The 24,324-nt window shown below is 44.6% G+C and overlaps 1 protein-coding gene across 2 annotated transcripts in view; it reads right to left on the reverse strand.

Annotated features, from left to right (window-relative positions):
- Positions 1–24,324, reverse strand: part of LOC307033746 (glycine receptor subunit beta-like) — a 186,598-nt gene that overhangs the window by 109,093 nt on the left and 53,181 nt on the right. For both annotated transcript variants that reach the window (XM_079672322.1, XM_079672323.1), the window contains exons 4-5: positions 17,768–17,835; positions 5,167–5,393 (exon numbers count right to left, since the gene is read on the reverse strand). In XM_079672322.1, coding sequence (XP_079528448.1) covers positions 5,167–5,393; positions 17,768–17,835 — 295 coding nt within the window. The remainder of the gene's footprint in view (positions 1–5,166; positions 5,394–17,767; positions 17,836–24,324) is intronic.

Genomic DNA, 24,324 nt, shown 5'->3' on the forward strand with positions numbered 1-24,324 from the left:
AATGTGTGTGCCAAATTACATGGGATTTGTAAGAAATAAAACGATAGTTACGTATGTAACTACGGTTCTATGAATACTGGATGACCGCCAGAAGGGTGCTTTAGCACTGGATATCTTCTGTCTCGCGCATGCGTAGGTCGAATATTTATATCAACAAAGTCCCGTGTGACCTCGTATGACCCCGGAAGGCATAAGTTCCGGTGTTGTCAACGAGTTCAGTTCTATGGAATCTTCTTGCAGAAACACGAGATTCCGAGTGACCAAGAAACTCTGGGGGTCATCCAGTATTCATAGAACCGTAGTTACATACGTAACTATCGTTCTATTTCATCCTTACTGACCGCCAGAGGCGGTGCTTTAGCACCGGATGACCTATGCCAACAGAGTCACGAGGAAGTCTGAATACTCCCCCTATAAGGAGGGCCTAGGCTGACTCTGCAGGAGGATCACACCCAGCGGGTGAGGGGCGGCAATATTCACCCTGTAGTATCTGGCAAATGTGCTCTGGGATGCCCATGTGGCCGCAGCACATATGTACTTGCACCTTAGGGAGGAACACTGTGTTCTGCCATAAGGTGATACCTGAGCCATTTGAGTTCCACCTCAGACACAAGCTGTTCACGGACAAGGCCTGAATCTCGCTTACACGCTTTGCTGAGGCGATGGCAAGAAGGAAAGCAGTCTTAGCTGAGAGCCACTTCAGTTCTGCCTGTAACAAAGGTTCAACAGGAGGCGAGCATAGGGCCTACAGCACCAAGGGCAGGTCCCATGTAGGGGCCCTTGGGATATTCGGGGGGCAAAGCCTCAGAGCTCCCCCTTAAAAAAAGGGATACCAACCTATGGCTCCCAATGTGCTATTGTCAGCCCTTGCGTGTTGAGCTGATATAGCAGCCACATATACCCTGACGGTAGCGGGACACCGGCCGTCGTCCAGGAGGGACTGCAGGAACTCAAGGGTCGTAGGCACCGAGCAATATACTGGTTCCGCATTTTGCCCTTGGCACCAGTCAAAAGAATAAACAGTTTCCACCTGTTTTCGTACTGCCTACGAGTAGATGGTGCCCTAGCATTTGAGAATAGTCTTCCTGACAGACTCTATGCAGTCGCTCAGCAGTGGGTCGGGCCCTCCAGTGGCCAGAACCCACAGCTGGAGGCGGGAGGGGTCGGGGTGCCACATCCGACCCTCCAACTGAGACAAGAGGTCCTTCCTGTTGGGGAGACGCCAAGGTGTCCCACAGCAGAGTCTGTGCAGCAGATGGACAGGCCCGCACCTAGCTGGGTTAAACAAGGAAGTTTAACAGGACAGCCTAGCCAGGCGGCTCCTGCTAGAATCAAGCAACACGCCTACAAGGAGCGGGGGCGAGAACACTGCCTTCACTGGCTACCTGCTGAACGTAAAGAGTAGAGCAATGCTCCTACTCGCCGAACACAGAGAGGGATGTAAATGTCCTACACCCACGTTACCAGCAGAGAGTGGGAGCGAGAGCACTGCATTCACCTAGGTGGATTAGATAAGGTAATTTAACAGGGCAGTTTAGCCATGCAGCTGCTGCTAGAATGAAGCAGCGCGTCTACCAGGAGCGGGGGCGAGAACACCGCCCTCACTGGTTGAGTTAATAACAAATGCCAGATGCAGCGAAGGCGGGAGAGGGGTGCGAGAACACAGCCTTCACCAGCTACCTGCTGAACGGAAAGAGTAGAGCAACGCTCCTACTCGCCACACACAAAAGGGATGTAACTACACCCATGTTACCAGCAGAGGGAGCGGGAGCGAGAGCACTGCCTTCACCTAGCTGAAAAAAAAAGAGGTTTCAGCAGGACAGCCTTTCCAGTTGGCTGCTGCAAGAATAAAGCATCACGTCTACCAGGAGTGGGGGCGAGAACACTGCTTTCGCTGGTTGAGTGACTGTGTCCAGAGCCACCCCAATGAGGGTTAGGCTCTGAGAGGGGTTCAAACAACTCTCCATGTTCACCATGAGGCCTAGCCGGGCGACATGAGAGAGAAGGAGAACCATGTCCTGGATCGTCTGTAACCGGGATGGTGCACAGATTAACCAGTCGTCTAAGGAGAGGGAGAGTCCGAATGGGAGCACCCTGAACTGGAAATGACGGCCCCTGAAGGCAAAGCGAAGAAACTCTCTGTGATGAGGCACAATAGGCACATGAAAATAAGCGTCCTTCAAGTCAACGGACGTGAACCATTCCCCCCTGGCCATGGTACAAAGAACGTCCGCCGTGCTCAGCACATGGAAAGGTAAAATCTTTAGGAACTTGTTGAGTCCCCTCAGGTCGAGGATTGGGCGAAGTTCACCGCCTTTCTTCCTTACCAGGAAGTAAGTAGAAGCCCCCGGGCTGTGAGATGGGGTCCACAGGCTTGATTGTACCTTTGGCAAGGAGGACTGACAGCTCCTGGTTTAGGGCGATTTCTTTTGCCGGGCCGCTTATGGTAGTCATCTTGACCCGGCTGAAGACTGGGGGCCACCCAGGGGTCTGAAGCTTGAGCTACCCAGTAGTTGAGCTGCTGCTGGGAGAAATAACCAACAGCAGGCCCCAGACCCTCAGTACCTTGCCCCCCGGGCTCTGGGGGGGCGATGGTTAGGCACCAGATACCGAGACTGCCTTGGGGGCGGGTTGACAGGACCGTAGCGGGCCGGCCTCCTTGTGGGGCGCTAAGGCCCATGGCGGGCACCGGTGGATTGGAGCGGCCTCGGGAGGCAGACGCGGAACCTCTAGGCCTACCGGGGGGAGGGCATGTCTCTGCGAAGAGCTGAGAACTGTTGCCTGGTCTGATTAGCTTTGACAGTCCGTTCGAGCACCTGTACGGCAGCTGAACCGAACAGCTCCCCCGGCTCCACTGGGACAGCACGGAGAGTCCTCCTACATGTCTCTGATAAGGGTGACTGTGCCAGCCAAACCTGGCGACGAGTCTGGACGAGAGTGGACATGAGGCGCCCAAGCTCTCTAGACATCAGAGCAAACGCCTGTAAGTGTAAGTGAGGCGTCACTGAGGCTGGTAGAGGAAGCTCTAAGAGCATCCTGCTGCGGGGAAGCCGAGAGGGCGAGCATGAGGTGAGAGAGGGAATTGCCTATACGGCCCATGCGCGCCGCTGCATCGTAAGCCTTAGTGAGCAGGTCATCAGTGACTCAACATTGGAGTTGACGGCACCTGGCCTCCGACCTCAGAGCTTCGTCAGGGGAAACTATGAGGGAAGCAATGGTAGGCTCAACAGCCGGCATGTGGTCAAGGACAACTCTTGCCTGCATTGGTGCCAAGGCTCGGCCATCGGACGTAAGACTGTAAAGAGCCTTAGTGTCCCTCCAGCATGCATGTAACTCCCTCAGATACTCACAAGAGGGAGGAACAGTAAAGGTGGCGGGTGCCGAAGTGCGCCTAAAGAACACACTGGCAGGCGCTGTTTCGGGCTGCTGAGCATTCAGCTGCTGGTGAGCCAGTGCCAATGCGAATGACGTACCCATGGAGCCGTCATCTGCCTCCTCCGAGGGACCATGAGCTGAGGTACAAGAGCCAGGCCCAGAAGCATGGGATTGGCTCTCCCCGTCATACTCATTAAATTGAGTGGCTGAAGCTGCCATCGAGAACACATCGTCATCTTGAACCAGCTCAGCCACGGTGGTTCGGGTGCAGCGGCGTGCTCTGTACGGGCACCAGAATGGAGAGCCAAGAGGAATGACTTCATCTGGGCTAGCTCAGTAGTGAGTAGGTCCACCCTGGAGGACAGCCTATCAGGGTTAGTCCTCTTCTTGAGCGGTGCACCCGCAGCCTCTGCGGCCCAACGCCTAGGATGGGTAGGTTGGGCTGTGCAGAGTCGACTGTGCAGGGTGAAGGCCACCCTCAGTCAGTAGTTCAACCTCGGGTAGTCTAGCAGTTCCTACGGCACGAGGCATGATGGTGCAATTCATGCACGTGTCCTCCGAAAGGCCCTCCCTCAGATGCTCGAGGCCAAGACAAGAGGGGCAAAGGTCATGGCCATCCTCTGGTTAAAGAGGAGCCATACAGGTGTTAGCACTCAGTTGACTGTAAATAACTGGGCTAGGAAACAAATATGCAGTGGAGGGGAGTGAGCAAAATAGTAGTTAGCTTGAGCGTGAGCACTCTGCTAACTGGGGTGAGAACAATTAAGTCAGTTCATGTTTTTATGCCATGAGAGGAGAGCGGGAATACTCTCTCCACTAGCGCCATAGCAAGTTAGTTTAAGCGAGAGCACTCTGCTAACTGAAGGATGGAACGGGCATTAAACCAATTGTGTGCAGTGAGAGGGGAGCGGAAACACTCTTCACTAGCGCTGTAGCAAGTTAACTTTGAGCGAGAGCACTCGGTTAACTGGAGGATGGAACATGAACCAACTGTGTTCAGGGAGAGGGGAGCGGAAACACTATCTTCACTAGCGCTGTTGCAAGTTAACTTTGAGCGAGAGCACTCAGTTAACTGGAGGATGGAACAGGAACCAACTGTGTGCAGGGAGAGGGGAGCGGAAACACTCTTCACTCGCGCTGTAGCAAGTTAATTTTGAGCGAGAGCACTCAGTTAACTGGAGAATGGATGCAATTTTTATGTCGTTGCCACTCTTTGCATATCATGTATTTTGTTTTTTACCATGTTTGTAAAATGTAATTTCCTTAAATGTTTTATGTGGAAAGTAGCTCAAAGCTAAATCTGGCACCGTTACGCTTGACACATTTAAATGTTTTAAGTGTTCATTACAGTGCATGTCCCTGTCAAATAAACGATTAAATAAAATAACCAATTGTGAGCCGTGAGAGGGGAGCGAAGACACTCTCCTCACTAGCGCTGTAGCAAGTTAGCTTTGAGCGAGAGCACTCAGCTAACGGGATAGAACAGGAACTAATTGTGAGCTGTGAGAGGGGAGCGAAGACACTCTCTTCACTAGCGCCGTAACAGTTAGCTTGAACGAAAACACTTTCCTGGACTCTTTTCAGCTAATCCTGGGCTAAAAAAAACCTACAGAGTCCATTCAATAATTGCTATTTCCTAACACTGTTTTGGACCCAGAACAGTTTGTAATCCTGAAAAATACTAGTGGTTGACTGCAGAAGCAACAATTTTGTCACTGGGAGGGATTGCAATTAAAATAGAAATTGGTGATGGATCATTGAGATGCATAAAAAATAAAGAGTTGAGCATACCTCATACTGACTAAGACATCTCCATTCCTGAAAATAAAGAGTAGAATGTTGTCCTGTGTGACATCGTGGAAATTTGCGTTTTTCTCATTGGCAAAGAAAAGGTCTGGCTTCCACAAACACTGGAACATTGCTGGGTCAATAGTCAGTGAGTCACTCTTAAAGTCAGTAGGAAGTCGTAGGCGGGGGTCATTCCATCTCTGGCGAAGAAATATGTTCACTCTGTAGTCCTGTAGAGTGAAAATAACAATAATTATTACCAGGTCTCCTGCTAATTATTTTACTTCTACTGCTAACTGTTAAACAAATAGTTTCAACATAATCGGCTTTAAACAGATTTACGTTTTTAAAACGTTTGGTAAAACCAATATACTATCAAGATTGCTTTAAAATATATGCAACAGAGATAGACAGAAGGGGTATATTAGTTGGTTTTGTTTACCTTGCTTTCTCTCTAAATATATTAGGTCTATAAAGTACATTTATGTTATTGTTTAGCATCTCTAAAAGGATGAGCCATAGGTAAATCTGTTTATTCTTAATGAAAAAGATTTCCCTCTCGGTCACATCATCCTGCCTGCCTTCTTCTGTAGCCTACGTTAATGTCACATTGTTGTCATACGCACTGTTGTGCTCATCTGACGGAGATGATAAAATGCAGCTTTATACCAATACATTAGACAGCTGATGTCTCCTAGCATAATTAATTGACGTTTGCTTTAAAATTACTTCTTAGGAAAGGATTTCTCATGCCTGGACATTAGGCAAGGGGTCGAGAAGGTGCAAACTGGGACTTGGGAAACAGCTCTGGCACCTCTATAAGCTAACCTGACAGCCCCCGGTTACTGACCACCACTTTCACCTCAAATCAATGGCCACCAGCTTCAATGACTTGTATATAGAACCGTCTCCCTATCCACAAGACTCCAGAAAAGCAGGCACTCCTCCCATTACTGCTCATTCAATCTGGCAGCAATCTCTCCTCCCTGCTGTCACGATCTGTCTGTGTTGTGTTTTGTCTTGTCTAGATCTGTCTTTGGTTTCCTGTCTGTGTGTTCCCTCCTACCTGTTCTCCTGATTGTGTTCACCTTGTGCCCTTGTTTTTTCTCCTCCCTCCTCACCTGTCTCTTGTTTCTTTGATTGTGACTGTGACTGTTGACTGTGTGCATTTAGGTTCGTTTTTTCCTGTTAGTCTTTGTGAGATCCTTGTTTGTTTTTGACTTTGTTCACGGGGGAGAGCTCAGTATTTTTCACTTGTAGCCTTGGAATAAAAGGTATTTTTCCTGTAAAACCTGCATTTGGGTCCTGCCTGCTCAACCCTGTCTCCTAAAAATTACGTTCCCACAGAACTAAACTGCATTCTCAATTACGTTTAGCTAGAAACATATTTTCTCCCACGTTACGTTCATTATGAACGTATCTCAAATACGTTTATTTCCTACATATATTCTAGAAACGTATTTTCTCCCACGTTACGTTCGTTATGAACGTATCTCAAATACGTTTATTTTCTACATATCTTCTAGAAACATATTTTCTGCCACGTTACGTTTCTTATGAACGTATCTTAAATACGTTTATTTTCTAAATATCTTTGCCATTTAGTGTTTTGCTTATTATAATGATAATAGTCATTTATAAATATCATTTTAGAGCACACATTTCAAATCAGTAGGCGAGGCTGTAATTTCGCCAGCTGTTACTCTCATGAGCGAGGCAGAAAATAATAGTTTTAACATACCAAAAAGCTGCTGTGTCGTTTATTGCACCTCAAAAATTAAAACAAATCCAGAGTTACATGTTTTTGTACATCCTCGAAGAAGAAAGGACAGTAACAGAATATCTCTGTGACTCCAGATGTGGTGCTGTTAATGCGATATGATATCCGAAAAAAATTCAGTTTAGGATGGCCGAAGACACTACACTACCCATAATCCCCAGCTATCGTTTGGGACTACAGTCCCGTTGACAAACCCCGTGATTAATCTTCAACCTATGGGATTGGATATTGGAGTGGCAGTGCGCCAAGGTTACGCCGAGCGTCAAGCTCTTTGAAATGGAAAGAAACCACGGCAGACTATTCAAAACTTGACTCGAACGCCCCCCCAGAAATACACAATCTTGCCTATTGTGTTTCGCAACATGTTCTCTATGGCACGTCTCTACTGGGAATTGTAGTTTTAAAGGTCCCATGTCATGCTTTTCTGGTTATTACACGTCCCCTTCTGTGTTATGACGGTTTTTATTCATGTAAACGTTCTGCAGAGTCACAAACCCTCAAAGTACACCCTGTAGCGAGTAAAACTCTAACAAAGAAAATACCTCCCCAAAACGCCTCGTTGGAGATACGTCATTGTCCATTTGATTCTTCCGGGTACGCATGATGTCAACCGTACCCGGAACGAAATGGACCAATCCGTGGAGCCGTTACGTTACGTCCGCGGAGCCGTTACGTTAAGCCCCCGCTGATTGGTCCAAATTGACCAATCCACGGACTTCCTTGCACACACACTCAGTGCATGCAGCTCTGCTGATATCTCCTCCCTGGCTGCAGGCTGATAACAGACAGTTGGGATCGCGGCGAAATTCTCTCTGCAGACCCATTCTCACAGCATTTATCAACCTTTTTCTTACTCAATATCAAGCCACGCTTATTGTTTTTACTTCGGCTGTGACTTTGTGTGTGCTCAGGGTGAGTTTGGCTGTGTTTCGCTGTGTATCGCTAAACAAGGGAACCACACCTCCACGGAGCTTAGCATGATTCACAACGTCCCGACCAATCAGAGCACATTGTGCTCACAGGGAGGGTGGGGGCTGGAACTACTGGAGCTACTGGAGCTACTGGAGCTACAACGAGCCGTTAAAGGCAGAGAGTGAAATTCAGTGAATACACGTTGTTTACAGAGATGCTGTATGAGAAACCAATGTGAGTTTGGAAAATTGCACAATATAAATCTATTCTAGTAGACCTCAACAATGGAATTATGATCAGTGGAAATGGCCATGACATGGGACCTTTAAAAACGTTTTTGTTTTTCCCAAAATTAGAAGTTGACAGCCTTAAACTGTGTACAGCCCTGGAGGTTTAGGCGATAGGAAACACATTGGTGTGTACAAATTTAAAACATGTAATTACTAAAAGGGTGAAAATCACTTGTATCCATAATGGGCAGCATTAATATATACCCACATAACAGCTCGTTGTTACTTTGTAATTCTACTCGACTACAATTCAGAGGTTAACCTGGTATTTTTGCTCCACTACATTTATTTTAATTACTTTGCAGATTCTGATTAATGATGTGAAATATAAACAACCCTTAAAGCAGACTTTAGTTACACCTGAGTAAAATTCAGGGATAGGTGATTGTCAAGTGCCAAAAATCAGGAGAGATATTTGATAGTTGGTGCTTGAGAAGACTAAACATTTATCTGTAGATCTCTATAAAGTATATTAATTAATCGTTATTCTCTTCTAATAGTTAATTAAAGACTGTATAATTTCTATTTTGCACATCCCTTTTAAGATTTCAAGATGTTCTAAGGTTTATTGACATATCATATACACAACTAGTGTAGTTATGCAATGAATGAAAAACGTGGGTCACAGGTTCCTCAACAGTGCATTACAAAACATCTATCAATATGTGTGTATACCTCCACCATTAAACTGTCAAATTCTGCACATTTCTTATAATATCTGCATCCATTAGAGTATAATTAATGTGTATACTATCAGTTAAAATAAGTGCTTCAACATAGTTAACATTGCAGGAAAGCAATATATTAGACGTAAGTACATTGTCAGGCTTAATATTTATCTGTAGATAGATACCCCCGAAGCTTTTTTCTTATTTGAAAGAAGACCTTAACCTAAAGTATTCTTTAATGTGTTAATAAAGGTTAATTTGTTTGTCTCTTTTGCAAATCCTCCTATTATTATCTTTGCACTAAACTGTTTTATTGTAGAGATCACTTACAGTATCTTCTTGATTTTTTATATTCTATATTTCTATCATTGACCTTCTACTTTCCCCCTATGAAAGTATGTACTCTTAATATTTTTTTCATCAAATAACATTATTCAACAAAAATAACATTATTCAACAAAAATAATTTTATAACGTGCTTTAACCACTAGGCGGTGCACACAAGGTACACACAGCATACTAATAATAACTTTGTATTATTAGTGTAGGACACTTATGTACAACATCTAAAAATGTGTAGTTTTATTCACTTTTTTACATAATTTTACAGGATATTGCTATACTATTTATCATGTTTTACTTCTACACAATAATATCTGATTTGTAAAACATCACAGACAGAAAGGCATATCCGTCATTTAATGGTAAGCTATTGAAATTGTGATTCCATAGGTGTGTCTCCCATCACCCAAATCCCCTGACTATTCTCTCAACTCAGTATTTACATTCTTATATTCAAATACAATCAGTAATCTCTTTAAAAAATACAAGTCCTTTTCTATCAGCTGTGCACCATTTACGGCTAAAAGGCATGCTAAAAAGCCCAAGATTATAAAATGAAACGAAAAAAAAAAAAAAAAGATAATTGTGTGTTATTGTTGAGTAAATAACAGTGTGTTATTTAGAAAAGAATAACAAATTAGAAGGAAAAAAAGATTAAAAAAAATACAGATTTCAGTATTTTGAGGCTCTAAGCCCCATTTATTTTCCTCACAGATGGGAAAAAAAGTCTGAAATTATACGATTTAAAATAAAAACAAATAAATAAAAAGATAAAACACTGGCATGTAATTTACGTTAGAATAAAAAGGATGGTTTTGAATAATAGATGAGTAAAACCTACGTCACATTACAGCCCCGCCCACTTTTGGGGAAACCAACGCTGTCATTTGAACGGCGATCAAGCCTGAAGGCACAGAGATCTTCTGTTACTGTCCTTTCTTCTTAGAGGAACTACAGAAACACGTAACTCTGAATTTGTTTTAATGTTTGAGGTGCAATAAACGACACAGCAGCTTTTTGGCATGTTAAAACTATTATTTTCTGCCTCGCTCATGAGAGTAACAGCTGGCGAAATTACAGCCTTGCCTACTGATTTTAATTTAACCATATATCGAGCCCGATTCTCAATTTCAAATGTGTGTTCTAAAATGATATTTATAAATGACTATTATCATTATTATAAGCTAGACAATAAATGGCAAAGATATGTAGAAAATAAACGTATTTAAGATACGTTCATAAAAAACGTAACGTGGGAGAAAATATGTTTCTAGAAGATAGTAGAAAATAAACGTATTTGAGATACGTTTATAATGAACGTAACGTGGGTGTAAATATCATATCTTCTCCCGCTTATCCGTGGTCGGGTCGCGGAGTTAGCAGTTCCAGCAGAGCCCCAAACTTTCTTTTCACTGGCCACATCAACAAGCTCTGGCTGGGGGATCCCAAGGCGCTCCCAGGCCAGCGAAGAGATATAATCCCTCCACCTGGTGCTGATCCTCATCCCAGCCGCTTCACATTCGGTTGCGAACCGATCCAGTGAGTGCTGAAGGTCGCAGACCGATGAAGCCATCAGAACCACATCATCTGCAAAAAGCAGTGGTGCAATCCTTAGTCCACCGAACTGCAGACCCCCTCCCCCACGACTACGCCTCGAAATCCGATCCATGTATATTACAAACAGGATTGGTGACAAAGCGCAGCCCTGGCCGAGGCCAACCCTCACCTGAAATGGGTCCGACTTACTGCAGAGGACCCGGACACAGCTCTCGCTTTGGGAGTACAGAGATTGAATGGCTCTGAGTAGAGACCCCCTCACCCCATAATCCCGCAGCACCTCCCACAGTGACTCCCTGGGAACCCGGTCTTACGCCTTCTCCAAGTCTACAAAACACATGTAGACTGGATAAGTGTACTCCCAGGCCCCCTCCAGGATCCTTGCGAGAGTAAAAAGCTGATCCGTCGTTCCACGACCAGGACGGAATCCGCATTGTTCCTCCTCAATCCGAGGTTCGACAATCGGCCTGACCCTCCTTTCGAGTACCTTAGAGTAAACTTTCCCGGGGAGGCTGAGTAGTGTGATGCCTCTGTAATTGGCACACACCCTCTGATCCCCCTTTTTAAAAAGGGGAACAACCACCCCGGTCTGCCACTCCTTTGGTACTGTTTCCGACTTCCACGCAACGTTGATGAGACGTGTAAACCATGACAGTCCCTCAACACCCAGAGCCTTCAGCATTTCTAGGCAGACCTCATCCACCCCCGGGGCTTTGCAACTGTGAAGTTGTTTGACGACCTCAGTGACCTCCTCCCGGGAGATTGGTATCGATCCCCCGTCATACTCCAGCTCTGCCTCTAACATAGAGGGCGGAGTTGTCGGGTTCAGGAGTTCCTCAAAGTGCTCCTTCCAACGCCCTAACACTCCATCAGTTGAGGTCAACAACGTCCCATCCTTACTGTACACAGCTCGGATGGTTCCCTGCTTCCCCCTCCTGAGGTGTCGGACAGTTGTCCAGAACAACTTTGGTGCCGCCCGAAAGTCATTTTCCATGTCTTCTCCGAACTTCTCCCACACCCGCTGCTTTGCCTCGGCCACGGCTGAGGCTGCTGCCCTTCGGGCCTGTCGGTACCTTGCAACTGCCTCGGGAGTCCCCCGGGACAACAAATCCCTGAAGGCCTCTTTCTTCAGTCGGACGGCTTCCCTGACCACCGGTGTCCACCATGAGGTTCGAGGGTTACCGCCCCTTGAGGCACCTAGGACCTTGAGACCACAGCTCCCCGCCGCGGCTTCGGCAATAGAGGCTTTGAACACCGACCACTCTGGTTCAATGTCCCCAACCTCCACAGGAATGCCCGAAAAGCTCTGCCGGAGGTGTGAGTTGAAGGCCTCCTGAACTTGGGCCTCCTCCAGACGTTCCCAGTTCACCCGAACTACACGTTTGGGCTTACCAGGTCTATCCAGAGGCTTCCCCCGCCACTCGACCCAACTCACCACCAGATGGTGATCAGTTGACAACTCCGCCCCTCTCTTTACCCGAGTGTCCAAAACATACGGCCTCAGGTCCGATGATACGATAACGAAATCGATCATGGACCTTCTGCCTAGGGTGCTCTGGTACCACATACACTTATGAGCATCTTTATGTTCGAACATGGTGTTTGTTATGGCCAATCCATGACTAGCACAGAAGTCCAGTAACAAACCACCACTCCGGTTCAGATCAGGGGGGCCGTTCCTCCCAATCACTCCCCTCCAAGTGTCTCCATCATTGCCCACATGTGTGTTGAAGTCTCCCAGCAAGATTAAAGAGTCCCCTTCAGGAGCCCCATACAGGACTCTTTCCAGGGTCTCCAAGAATGCCGTATACTCTGAACTGCTGTTGGGTGCATAAGCACACACAACAGTCAGTTTTCCCCCCCATAACCCGCAGGCGTAGGGAGGCGACCCTCTCGTCCACTGGGGTAGACTCCAACAACGAAGCACCCAACCGGGTACTTGTGAGTATCCCCACACCCGCCCGGCGCCTCACACCTTGAGCAACTCCGGAGAAGAATAGAGTCCAACCCCTATCCAGAAGTAAGGTTCCAGAGCCGACGCTGTGCGTAGAGGTGAGCCCAACCAGATCCAACTGGTAACGCTCCACCTCCCCCACAAGCTCGGACTCCTTCCCCCCCAGAGAGGTGACGTTCCACGTCCCCAAAGCCAGCTTCTGCCGCCCGGGTCTGGTCCGTCGAGACCCTCTGCATTCACTGCCACCCTTCTGGCACCGCACCCGACCCCATCGCTGTTTCCCGTAGGTGGTGGGCCCGCGGGACGGAGAAGCGGAGGTGTTGCCCACGTTGCCTTTTCGGGCTGTGCCCGGCCGGGCTCCGTGGCAAGCCCGGCCACCAGACGCTCGCCGACGAGTCCTCCTTCTGGGCCTGGCTCCAGAAGGGGACCCCGTGCTTCCTCCGGGCCGGGTATCCTCACTTCGTGTGTCATCTTTCATGAGGTCTTGTGAACCAATCTTAGTCTGGCCCCTTGCCTGAGACCAATTTGCCATGGGAGACCCTACCAGGAACACAAGGTTCCAGACAACACAGCCCCCAGGTTCATCAGGGCACACAAACCTCTCTACCACGGTAAGGTGCTGGTTCTGCAGTTTAGTTCTGTGGGAACGTAATTTTTAGGAGACAGGGTTGGCCTTCTGTGCTCAACCCTGACACCTGCTGGACAATGTGTACCCTCCCCCCCCTCCAGGACACCCCTTCTGCACTGTGCAGCTCCTTCAGCGACATTCTGCTGCACCCCCGCTGTCTCACTGCAGCGGTCAGACTATACAACCAGCACAGCCCCTAGTAGACCGCCCCACACACAACAACACAGACTATAACACCCCTTAAATACCGTGAATTATGCAATATGGCTGCTACATCTTCAGAACTGTTACAGGCTGTGTATTTTGTAAATTGTGTAATTATTTAAAAACAACATTTGTTATCTTTAATATATATATGTTTTTATGCATACTTCTTTGTTAAACATTAAGCTGTCTTTGGCTCTTTTCTGTTGTAACAAATGTAAATGTTCCCTCTGTGGGACGAATAAAGGTATACTTCTCATGTATCATATATGAAAACGTAATCCCTCAGAACAGTCTCATAATACACACATGCACACAGAAGGATTCACACTTGTATTTCATGATCCGCAAAAGGATTCACACTTGTTTTTCAATGCACACAAATGTGTTCCGTTTCATATACACATGTAAATAAAATTCAAATACAGAAAAAAGTTTTACATATGAATTTTTGATCCACACATATTTGTTTTCCGTTTAAAACCTCTGAACCTGCAAACACAAACTGCTTTCTGTGCATGGATTGCTGTGCTTTCGTGTGTGGGTTTTTTGAGACTCCCCTGACGGTCACCCGATTCGTACTTGTAATGTTTTCTATCTATAGCCAATCAGATGACTCTTCCATTCTAAGCTAATCACATGAGCGCGCCCCCCACGAGGGTATGACTTCTTGCGTTCATGACGTAGCACTTCATGTACGCATTTTGTGCTGTCCGGAGCTGACAGGTCCATGGAGCCTGCCTGTAGGCGCTAATCTCAGGACCTTTACTACGTTATTATTATTCAAAGATAAATAAGGAAGTGTGTGTTATCTCATGATCAGATCAGCTCCGATTATTAAATCAAAGAGGCCTAATGTTTTCTATTATATTATTTCACTATAGCTACGGTGTCAAGGTCCAATGTTGACCAACTTAATCAATAGAGGGTGTAACTAAAATAAATATCTATATTTATATATTGCCAATTTTATTTTGTAATTATATAATAATTGTAATAATGGTGCGTTCATAACGGACGCGATGCGAATAATCGCTTGAGTTTCACCGCGGCTGTCAGCTGTGTTTACTCGCCTCATTCATCTTTCTCGGATTATTGAGCCGTATCTGGCCATGCAACACGTACATACTGTATGCCATAATGTGTTATTTTAAACAACACATTAAGTTGACGAAACACTTCAGTCAAATGTAATTAAAGTCAGATCCACTCATGTCTTACCCCTAGAGTCCACCGGGTCCGTCTGCGCCGCGGCGTTCACAGCGATCGTGGCCACTTTAGTCAATGGGTGCTATTCCACCAGACGCGCCGCGTCTCGGCTAGAAGCGTCTCGACGCTGGGCTCCGGCAAAAATAGGCGACTGGTCTATTTTCGACGTGAGGTGTTGCATAGCGCCGGGCAGGAAGTGGACCGGTCAGAGCATCCAGTCCCTAAAATAAACTAATTTTGCAGACCCTATCCCTCCGTAGTATTTCAAGTAGGAGGAGAAATGCCAGCGTGCTCCTCCGGTTTACGTTCACTGTGTACATTATATATATATAGAATAATTATGATGATGAATGTATTTTTTTTACCACTAAAATACAGCAACACCATAAGTGGCGTGTGACGCTCAGGTTTGGGAAGGCTTTATAACTTGTTTTACCTGATGCTAGATACGCCTAGATAAGAGATCGACTCAGTGAAAGCACTGCCTGCTGACCAATCAGAGCTCAGTGTGCGGAGTTTAAAGCTATCAAGTCATATTACAGGATAATGGAAATACAGCAAAACTGACGTTGGAGGAAAGACGCCCGCCAAAAATCACAGAACGTGAAAATTAATAGAATATCACCTCCCATTTTCAGAACAATCTGACTAATATAACATTAGCGTTGAGAAAGCTTAGCCTACTTAGAATATCTGCCACAACATAAGTAACTGAATCAAAGTAACATAGCCTCCGCAGCACTGTGAGTGCAGACGTCGATGTGTCCCATTATCATTCATATATTCACATCATCAATCACATCTTAATGTATCATATAGGCCTATTTCCTTATCTGAGCAGCTTCTTGAGCCATATCTGGCCGTGCAACACTTACGGTGTCACATACTGTATGCAGAAGTATTATTTTAAGCAACAAATTAAGTTGATGAAACACTTGAGTCAAATGTAATTAAAGTCAAATCCACTTGTGTTTTAGACGGGGCAGTGATATCATAAACCTGTTAATGTACGCATTCAAACATGCAGTAGTTTATTCATTTTGCAACCAGCTGTTAAATTGCAGGTACAACTATGTGGCTTGTATCCTAGATTGTGTGTTTAAGTCAAGGATGTTTAAAGTTGAACTACTTCATATTTGTCAAATATTATAATTTACTTCTCCCCCACCCCCAAACCCACCCCACCCCACCCCACCCAGTTGACAATTCACGTGGGCTGGTATGGGTGAGATTCCAGGGCTGATTTTTTTTGTCCCAGTCCGCCCCTGAGTACGCTTGTCCATGTTTGTGATTGGTCAAATGTTGCTAAACCCGCACCTTTCACGTGAACACGCTCTCCGCCGGACAGAGAAACCCTGGGTTGATTTACTGAGTTGATAACCAGCGTCGTAGGAACGCTTAGCGAGATCTCATTAGTTAAGGCAGATAACTCAGATATATCAGGGTATGTTGAACTGGCTTCGTCGTACAGGCCAGTGATCGATCAGGCTAAGCTAAACTGTTGTAGCTGCTCCGTCCACACTCACAACAACTTCATACAGACATAAATAAAGCAGCTGTATTCGCCATACAGGAAACACACATTTAAAACGGTTTTGCCTGCCGTTATGTGTACACAAGCATTCATTAATGGTTCGGAAAGTGGAGCTGTGCCTTAATAATATAAAAGATTGTATTTGCGGAGGAGGCATCTGATTGGCTATAGCCAATCAGATACAATACTAAGACAGTCTTCTATATTCTATTCTCCTCAATTCTATGACGGTCACCCGATACGTACTTGTAATGTTTTTTATCATGTAATGTAGATAGAAAACATTACAAGTACGTATCGGGTGACCGTCAGGGGATTCTCAAAAAACCCACACACGAATGCACAGCGATCCATGCACATAAAGTGGTTTGTGTATGCAGGTTCAGAGGTTTTAAACGGAAAACAAACATGTGTGGATCAAAAATAGATATATAAACTTTTTTCTGTATTTGGATTTGATTGACATGTATATGAAACGGAACACATTTGTGTGTGCATTGAAAAACACAAGTGTGGATCCTTTTGCGGATCATGAAATACAAGTGTGAATCCTTCTCTGAGCATGTGTGTATTATGAGACTGTTCTGAGCCCATACCCCACTGCTTCAGTCATGTCCCATGGCCTCATCTCTACAGAATATAAAAGTTAAGTACTGAAAAGTAGTGATTGCATTAGCATTCACCCTCTTTGCTATGAAGCCTCAACAGTGACCTTGAAAGTCAAAAAAGTGGGTAAATAAAGTCCACCTGTGTGCAGTCTGAGTATCGAAAATATCTCTGATATCAGGTACATTATCTGTATATACTATATACTCCTAGTTTGAAACACCCTGGTCTGCCACACCACTAAGCAATAGGCACCACCAAGCAAGGAAACTGCACCATGAAGACTGAGGAGCTCTCCGTTCAGGTTAGTGACAAAGCTGTGGGAAAGTAATGGTCAGGGTGGGGGTTATAAAAAAGACGGACAACAGAGAGACCAATGATAAGGAAAAATAACTGCCCAAAATGTACTTTGGCAGGACTAAAATGTTACTTTGCAGCCATCAAGGTAAATGCTATGTTTGGGGCGAACCCAACATCTCATCCCCTTGAAAACGCCAACCCTACAGTGAAGCCTGGTGAGGGCAGCAGCATGTTGTGGGGATGTTTTTCATTGACGGGGATTGGGAAGCTGGTCAGAATTTAAAGATTTTTGCACACTAGCAGAACTTGTCCAACTTGAAGCAGCTGGAACCGTTATGGGAAAAAATCTCATTGGAACATATGCCAAGCTGATAGAGACATTACTTTTTATTTATTGCTTTTTTTGTCAGTCCGCTGACATCTTTTAAAGAAGCCCTCAAAACTAACCTTATAACTGTTCCTTTCAACATTGAATTCTCTATCCCACCAACCCCCTTCTTCCCGTGAAAAGCACTATAAAAATGGCATGTACGTATTCTTATTTAATTGTTTTAACCAAACTAAAAAGGTCAGGTGTAAAAGCGCCCTAAGTGTGTTAGTGCTGCGTGTGTATGTTTCACCATAGTGGTCTCCTGGATGGACCCAAAGCTGTTGATGAAGATATTCACCCTCGACTCAACTGGGATACCTGAAACACACACATAAAGCAATGTGACACCAGAATGCCCGTTCCATGTTAAACAGAGACATGCGTTTTTAAGGTACTGTATTCCTTGGGAAAAAGACTTGCAGTATCTTATTTATAAATACAATCCAATATCAAAAAGTTACAGATTTGTCTCAGGGGGCTGTACAGTGTGTACAGAATAAGAACCCTTTATACCCTCACGTCGTACACGGGAAAACTCCCAAAGAAAGCCCACAGTTAACATGGGGAAAATGGAAGAAACGTTGGGGAGATGAAACAGAAGAGGATCCCTCTCCCAGGACAGACGGAGGGTGTTGTGTGTATACATGAAAATTATCTTAAATTTAATGCATAGACCAACCAAATAAAAAAATAATATAATGTGTTCAAAATAAAAATAAATAGTGAAAACTAAACAAATAATTATTTTTTATTATTATTATTATTATCCAGTGTTTCCCACATAATTTGATTATATTTGTAGGGGCACCGCACCCCCCCCCCATGCAAATGAGCCATAATCTCAATAGATATGTGCATATTTTAATACTTTCAGGAACACAATTCTGAACATTGGATAAGGTTAGGTCAGGTTTGAAATTCTTGTTTCATTTTGTAATCATATTATAATCTAAAGTTTTTACAGAAGGGATTTTGGATATCTCTTTTTATCTCTCCATAAATCTGAAAATACTGTCAACAGCTCTAAAATATAAATGTTCGCCATGTTTTTAGGTATAAAATGTTATATAATTCAGGCTATGACTAATATCTAAACATTTGACGTCTTGCTTTTACAATTTTGGAATTGAAACGGGGAATCGATAAGAACCGGAATCGATAAGCAGTATCGGAGTCGATACATTTCAAACGATACCCATCCCTACTCTCGAGTCCCCACTCTTCGAGTCCAAGTCCGAGTCACCCAAGGAGTGTCCGAGTCGAGTCTGAGTCATTATTACGTGTGGTCGAGTCCAAGTCCGAGTCACCCAAGAAGAGTCCAAGTCAATTCCGAGACACAAGTCTTCATGTATTAATCTTAGTGGATATATTTGTTGAAATGTAGCTGTAGCTCCTCTACATTGCTTTTATCCTGTCATTGTATGCTAATTTGTCTATTGAACTGCTGTGAAGCAAGTTTGGCTCCAATTATTGTATTAAAAGGTGCTATACAAATATAAAGCGTATTACTAATATTAATAATTATTACTATTATTATTATCATCATCAAGGTTGAGTCGAGTTCCAATATTGCCTCCAGTGCTTCGTTCTGGCATCTTCAAAGAGCTGCTTTACAAAGGAAAATTGTATACATTAAACACAATGACACACTGTTTTTTATATAACTTATTTAATGGTTTGAAAACCCACAGAAACTGAAAATACATTATTAAGAACAAAAACATGAGAGAAAGCACGCAGCGCTTTCTCAGCAATATAACTAACATTTTCATTCAATTTCCAATTTGAATCTGGCTCGAATTACAAAGTCATAGAACCAATTATTCTCTATAGGCGCGTTCACACCAAGTACTTTTCCCACAAAGGTTCCTGAGAACTACGATTTAGTTGCGTTCACACCAAACAGTCCCAGGAACTAAATTTGTTCTAGAGAACCTTTTTTACCCCCTTTTCAGTCCCTGCTAGAGAGCAGAGACTTTCGTGGGAGAAAAAGGTTCCTGTGTCTGATTGGCTGGGCGGAATCCAAACCACGCCCCGTCAAACTCGCAAAAAGTTTTGTGAAGCCGACATATTTTTATCCTCGCATTGCATTATTAGCATTAGCCCAGCGCAGCAACGCAGAGAGACTAACTTATGATAACACAAAATAAAAACTGGGAGCGGTGGAGAAGAGGAGGTGTCGGCGTTCTGGCCGTTTACTCGGAAGGCTTCAGTAGAAGTTGATCGGAGTCCCAGCAGCTTCTACTGAAGCCAGTCCCCAACTCCGGGGACTTCCGGCCGGGGATTTTGGGCGGCAGTATATGCCGTGAAGTTGTTTGCGGCCTGCCAGTAAATCCAAAGCAGAAGAAGAAGAAGTGACGTTAGCGGCTTCATTTGGCTAATCCACCCCCAGGAACTAATTTCCGGAGTGAACGCGATCTGTACTTAGTTCATGAGAACTAAAGAGTTCTCAGGAACCTTTGTGGGAAAAGTACTCGGTGTGAATGCGCCTTATGTTAGTGAAGTGATGAGATCCCCTCTCCTACCATAATGTGGCCCTATTGGACAGACACCTAGTTGAAATTATGCATTTAGAATGCTTAAAAAGCACAAACAACTCAGCTGAGTCAATGTCTGGACCCTGTTCAGCCTGACATTATGTTAATCAACACAATTATAAATCACCATAAAAAGAACTATAACCAGGGGTGCACATACCTTTTTTGCCCTGGTTCTCAAAGGAGCACCTGGAGATGTTGCTTGGTGCGCATCCTCTGTATCGCGAATGTCAACGGGGGGGGGGGGGGTTCTAGTGGAGCATGAAGCCCTCTGTATCGCGAAGGGACAACGGGGGGGGGGGGGTGGTGCGCTAGTGAGCTGTTCGCCCGTGCCTCGCAGCAGGGAGCGCATAAAGCAGACCCTTCACGCGTCTTACCAGTTCTTATGCAACTCGCAAATATCTCCCTCTTCTCTCTTTTCTATCTCTCTCTTCTCTCATCTCTCTCTGTCTCTCTCAATGTTGGTGCGCAAATGCGCTTTTTTCAAATGATCCCGTGCTCCTTTTTTGGTGCACCTGCGCACCAGTTATGTGCAGCCCTGACTATAACATTAATTGGAATACACAAACTTATTCACACAGCAAAATGCAGTGCCATCTGGCCCTAAACAGACAGTACTTAAAAAATAGAATGTTCAAGCACAAACAAAGCAAGCCACCTATTAACACACTAATGGTAAAAAGGGATATGATTCTAAATGTGGTGGAATGAACGAATATTTTGTCAATTTATTTCAACACAGTCGGCAAAAACTCACGTCACTTATGAACATCAAACACAAAGCGAATATACTGTACTAAATATTCAATCACAATGTCCAATAAAAATTAAGCCCCAGAAAGCATGCACAATGACGACATTCTGCATGTTAAGTAGCAATGTGCTTTTGTGTTATCGGCCGAATCTTTATTTATTTATTTGATCACATCACTCTGATGATAGTGTTCAACACAGCCTACCTATACATATGAACCCCATCCTTAGAGTAATGTGTTATGGAGCCTCCGTGAAGGAGATCATTTGCAGTCTCTCATTTTCATTTTCACAGTAGGCTAGGCCAGGGGTTCCCAACCTTTTTTCCCAAGAGCCCCCCCTAAATGACTCCTGTTGGAAATCCCCCCTCCCACACACACACACAAGGGGGGCGGGGGGGAGGGCATTGGGAACCCCTGAAATGAGAGACCGTCACAGAGGCTCCATAACACATTAATCTAAGGATGGAGTTCATACGTATAGGCAGGTTGTGCCCCCCAGGTTGGGAACCACTGATCTAGACAATAAAACTGCACTTGGTCCCTAGGATGTGATATCCTCCCCTACCTCCACTTAATCCGACATCTTAAAACCTTCGTGGAGTCACTTTAGTAGCTAACGTTAACGTGGGTTAGCAAGCTAACAATAGCATTTGTCATTACTTAGCCGTGAAAGGTGTCGATTGAAATTCGACGTTGGCCCAGTCTTCTCTTCAATCTTCTTTCCACATAATGTGCATTTTGCGCTGCTCTTTCCCAATATGGAAACAAAATCTTTGAAAGAAAAGAGCACGATGCGGGGTGTGTCTCTGGACATCTGTAGACTGGTATATCGGGGGCGCGCCCAGTACGTGAACTCACCTCGCAGTTGCACACGCCAGGATAGAGGACATCAGACTCCAGAGAAAACTTGCTCGAGTCCAAGTCGGAGTGTCAATGTACAAGTCAAGTCCGTGTCATCGTGGGGGTGAAATTCACAAGTCCGAGTCCAAGTCATTGTGCGAGAGAATTCACACGATCAATCAGTGTCCGAGTCGAGTCACAAGTCCCAAAAATCGGCACTCGAGTCCAGGACTCGAGTACTCCATCTCTGTAAGTATATTGCATATGTGTGGTGACAATGACAAAAGCTTTTGAAATTATCTAAATGATAAGGAGATTCAATTCTTCCTTTGGCATAGGATAAAATGGATCGTACTTTTATAGTTATTTATCTTTGTTGCCCCTGTGGTTTGAGGTAGAATGGGTGTCAGTTCAAAACATGGGTTGCAGTCGAATAGTCCAAAAATCCGCTTCTATCGTCTATTCTTATCCACTATTCCTTGACCTCTGTGTGAAACGTCACGGGGTTGAGGGATAGTGGATAGGATAATTCAAAAGGATTTAGGAGAAGAGACTGCGGTGCTTTGAGAATCCGACTGCACTTACACTATTGACGTATTTAAGATGCGCCAGCGGACGTCATGAATATCCCGAAGGAAATTGTTGTGCCAGAGTAACAAAAATTAAATAAACACAGCAGCAAAACTGTAAAAAAAAAGTGCAGTAAAAAGCTATTAAACTTCCACAGAAAACCTGAAACATAGACGGTCACACGATCAATGCAATTATTAGCAGTATTTAGTAGTGCAAAAAAAAAACGTAGCAGATATGTAATTGCACGTTATCATAGCACATTATTAACTTGTTAAGCTTTCTTTTTTTTCACGAAACTGTGTCTCAGGGCTTATTAACATTAACAACCTATTAAAGGTGGGGTAGGTTAGTTTGAGAAACCGGCTCAAGATACACTTTTTGTTATATTCCATGGAATGCTCTTAAAATCCCGATAGCAATGAATATCTTAAGTGCTTTGACAAAAAATCCATAGAAAAATGTCATCTGTGGAAGCCGTAGTACTGTAAAAAGTACGACCAATCATTTTTCTCCAAAATTACCTACCCCACCTTTAACGGTGGTAATTTTGGAGAAACCAGCTCGAGTGCGCTAGACTTTGAAAATACAGAACCGGAAAAAATCTGCTACTTCCTTACAGAGCCCCTCCTCCAACACACACGAACGCGCACATGACCAATGAGGGCACGAGATAAGTTTGTGCACAGATGGAAGGCTGACAGGCAGGTAGGCTATCCAGTTATTTTAGCCGGGCCGGCTAAAATGATTGGTCGTGCTTTTTACAGTGCTACGGCTTCCACAGATGACATTTTTGAATGTATTTATTGTCAAAGCACTTAAGATATTCATTGCTATCGGGATGTTAAGACGAACCAGAAACGGATGTTGGCGCGCGTCTCGAAGGAAAACAAATTTCTCTAAAGGCTCGTCGAGGATCGATATTCGAGGAGGCTGCCTGGAGGTGCCGTAACCGAAGATACACTGATTTAGAGGAGAGAGGACTCTCTCTGGAGGAGCTATAACCGAGGGTACAACGCTGTAGAGGAGAGAGGAGAGAGGAGAGAGGAGTCTCTCTGGAGGATCTATAACCAAGGGATGTATCCTCCGGAGTCGATTTCAGCCAACAGTGATGTTTAAAAGAGACGTGACGCATGGCTGGACTTATGTCAACGAAGCACAGCTCTGCAAACTGTTCCCGTTGTGATTATAAGTTATTTGAGATGATAAAATGTGCATCAGACTTTCTGCCCTTTACCGTTTGTTTACTCACTAATTACATCTCCCCTGGATGTTAGGCTATTTCTTTTTTTAATACAAATGCTTTCATTGTAACACGATGTTTACAGTGAGAACAGCTGCTGAGGTCAGTGCAGAAACAGAAGAGTGTGTATAATATACATCGCTCAATAATATATGTAACAGGCAGCCCACATTTCCCACTTTATTTGTAGGCTTTAGGAGATATCTACAAATAAACAGTAGGGTTTGGGGTTAGGGTTAGGGAGTGTATAGGTGTCTGTTGTAATGAATATGCCCCCAGCAAAGGGCGTTGTTGGACTAACAGTGTGTGTGTGTGTGTGTGTGTGTGTGTGTGTGTGTGTGTGTGTGTGTGTGTGTGTGTGTGTGTGTGTGTGTGTGTGTGTGTGTGTGTGTGTGTGTGTGTGTGTGTGTGTGTGTGTGTGTGTGTGTGTGTGTGTGTGTGTGTGTGTGTGTGTGTGTGTGTGTGAGTTGATGTTGCAGGCAGACAGGCAGGTGTCAGTAGGTTATCTGACATATAAATCGTAAAAAATGGTACCTTCTCCGTTCGCTTACGAGCTCCCCGTTTGAGCTAGCAACTATTTTCTTCGCAATTTAGCATCATATTGGATAGGGGTTGAATTTGTCCTGGATTGGAATTTTTCCGATCATACCCCTAGGAGGATTTTGCAAAAATGTCCTTAAAATGGCTGAAAAACGCAAATTTTTCCAAATGGCCAACTTTCTGGGGGGCATGGCTAATGAAAAGTAATTTGAAATATGTGTGCAATTATAATAGCAATTTGTATACAGCGTTTCGTGAATATCGGAAAAAATGTATGCGAGAAGTTTGTAGTAATTTGTGACATGTAAATCGTCAAAAATTG

This window comes from Notothenia rossii (genome assembly GCF_949606895.1).
Source record: "Notothenia rossii genome assembly, chromosome: 1".
NCBI lineage: Eukaryota > Metazoa > Chordata > Actinopteri > Perciformes > Nototheniidae > Notothenia > Notothenia rossii.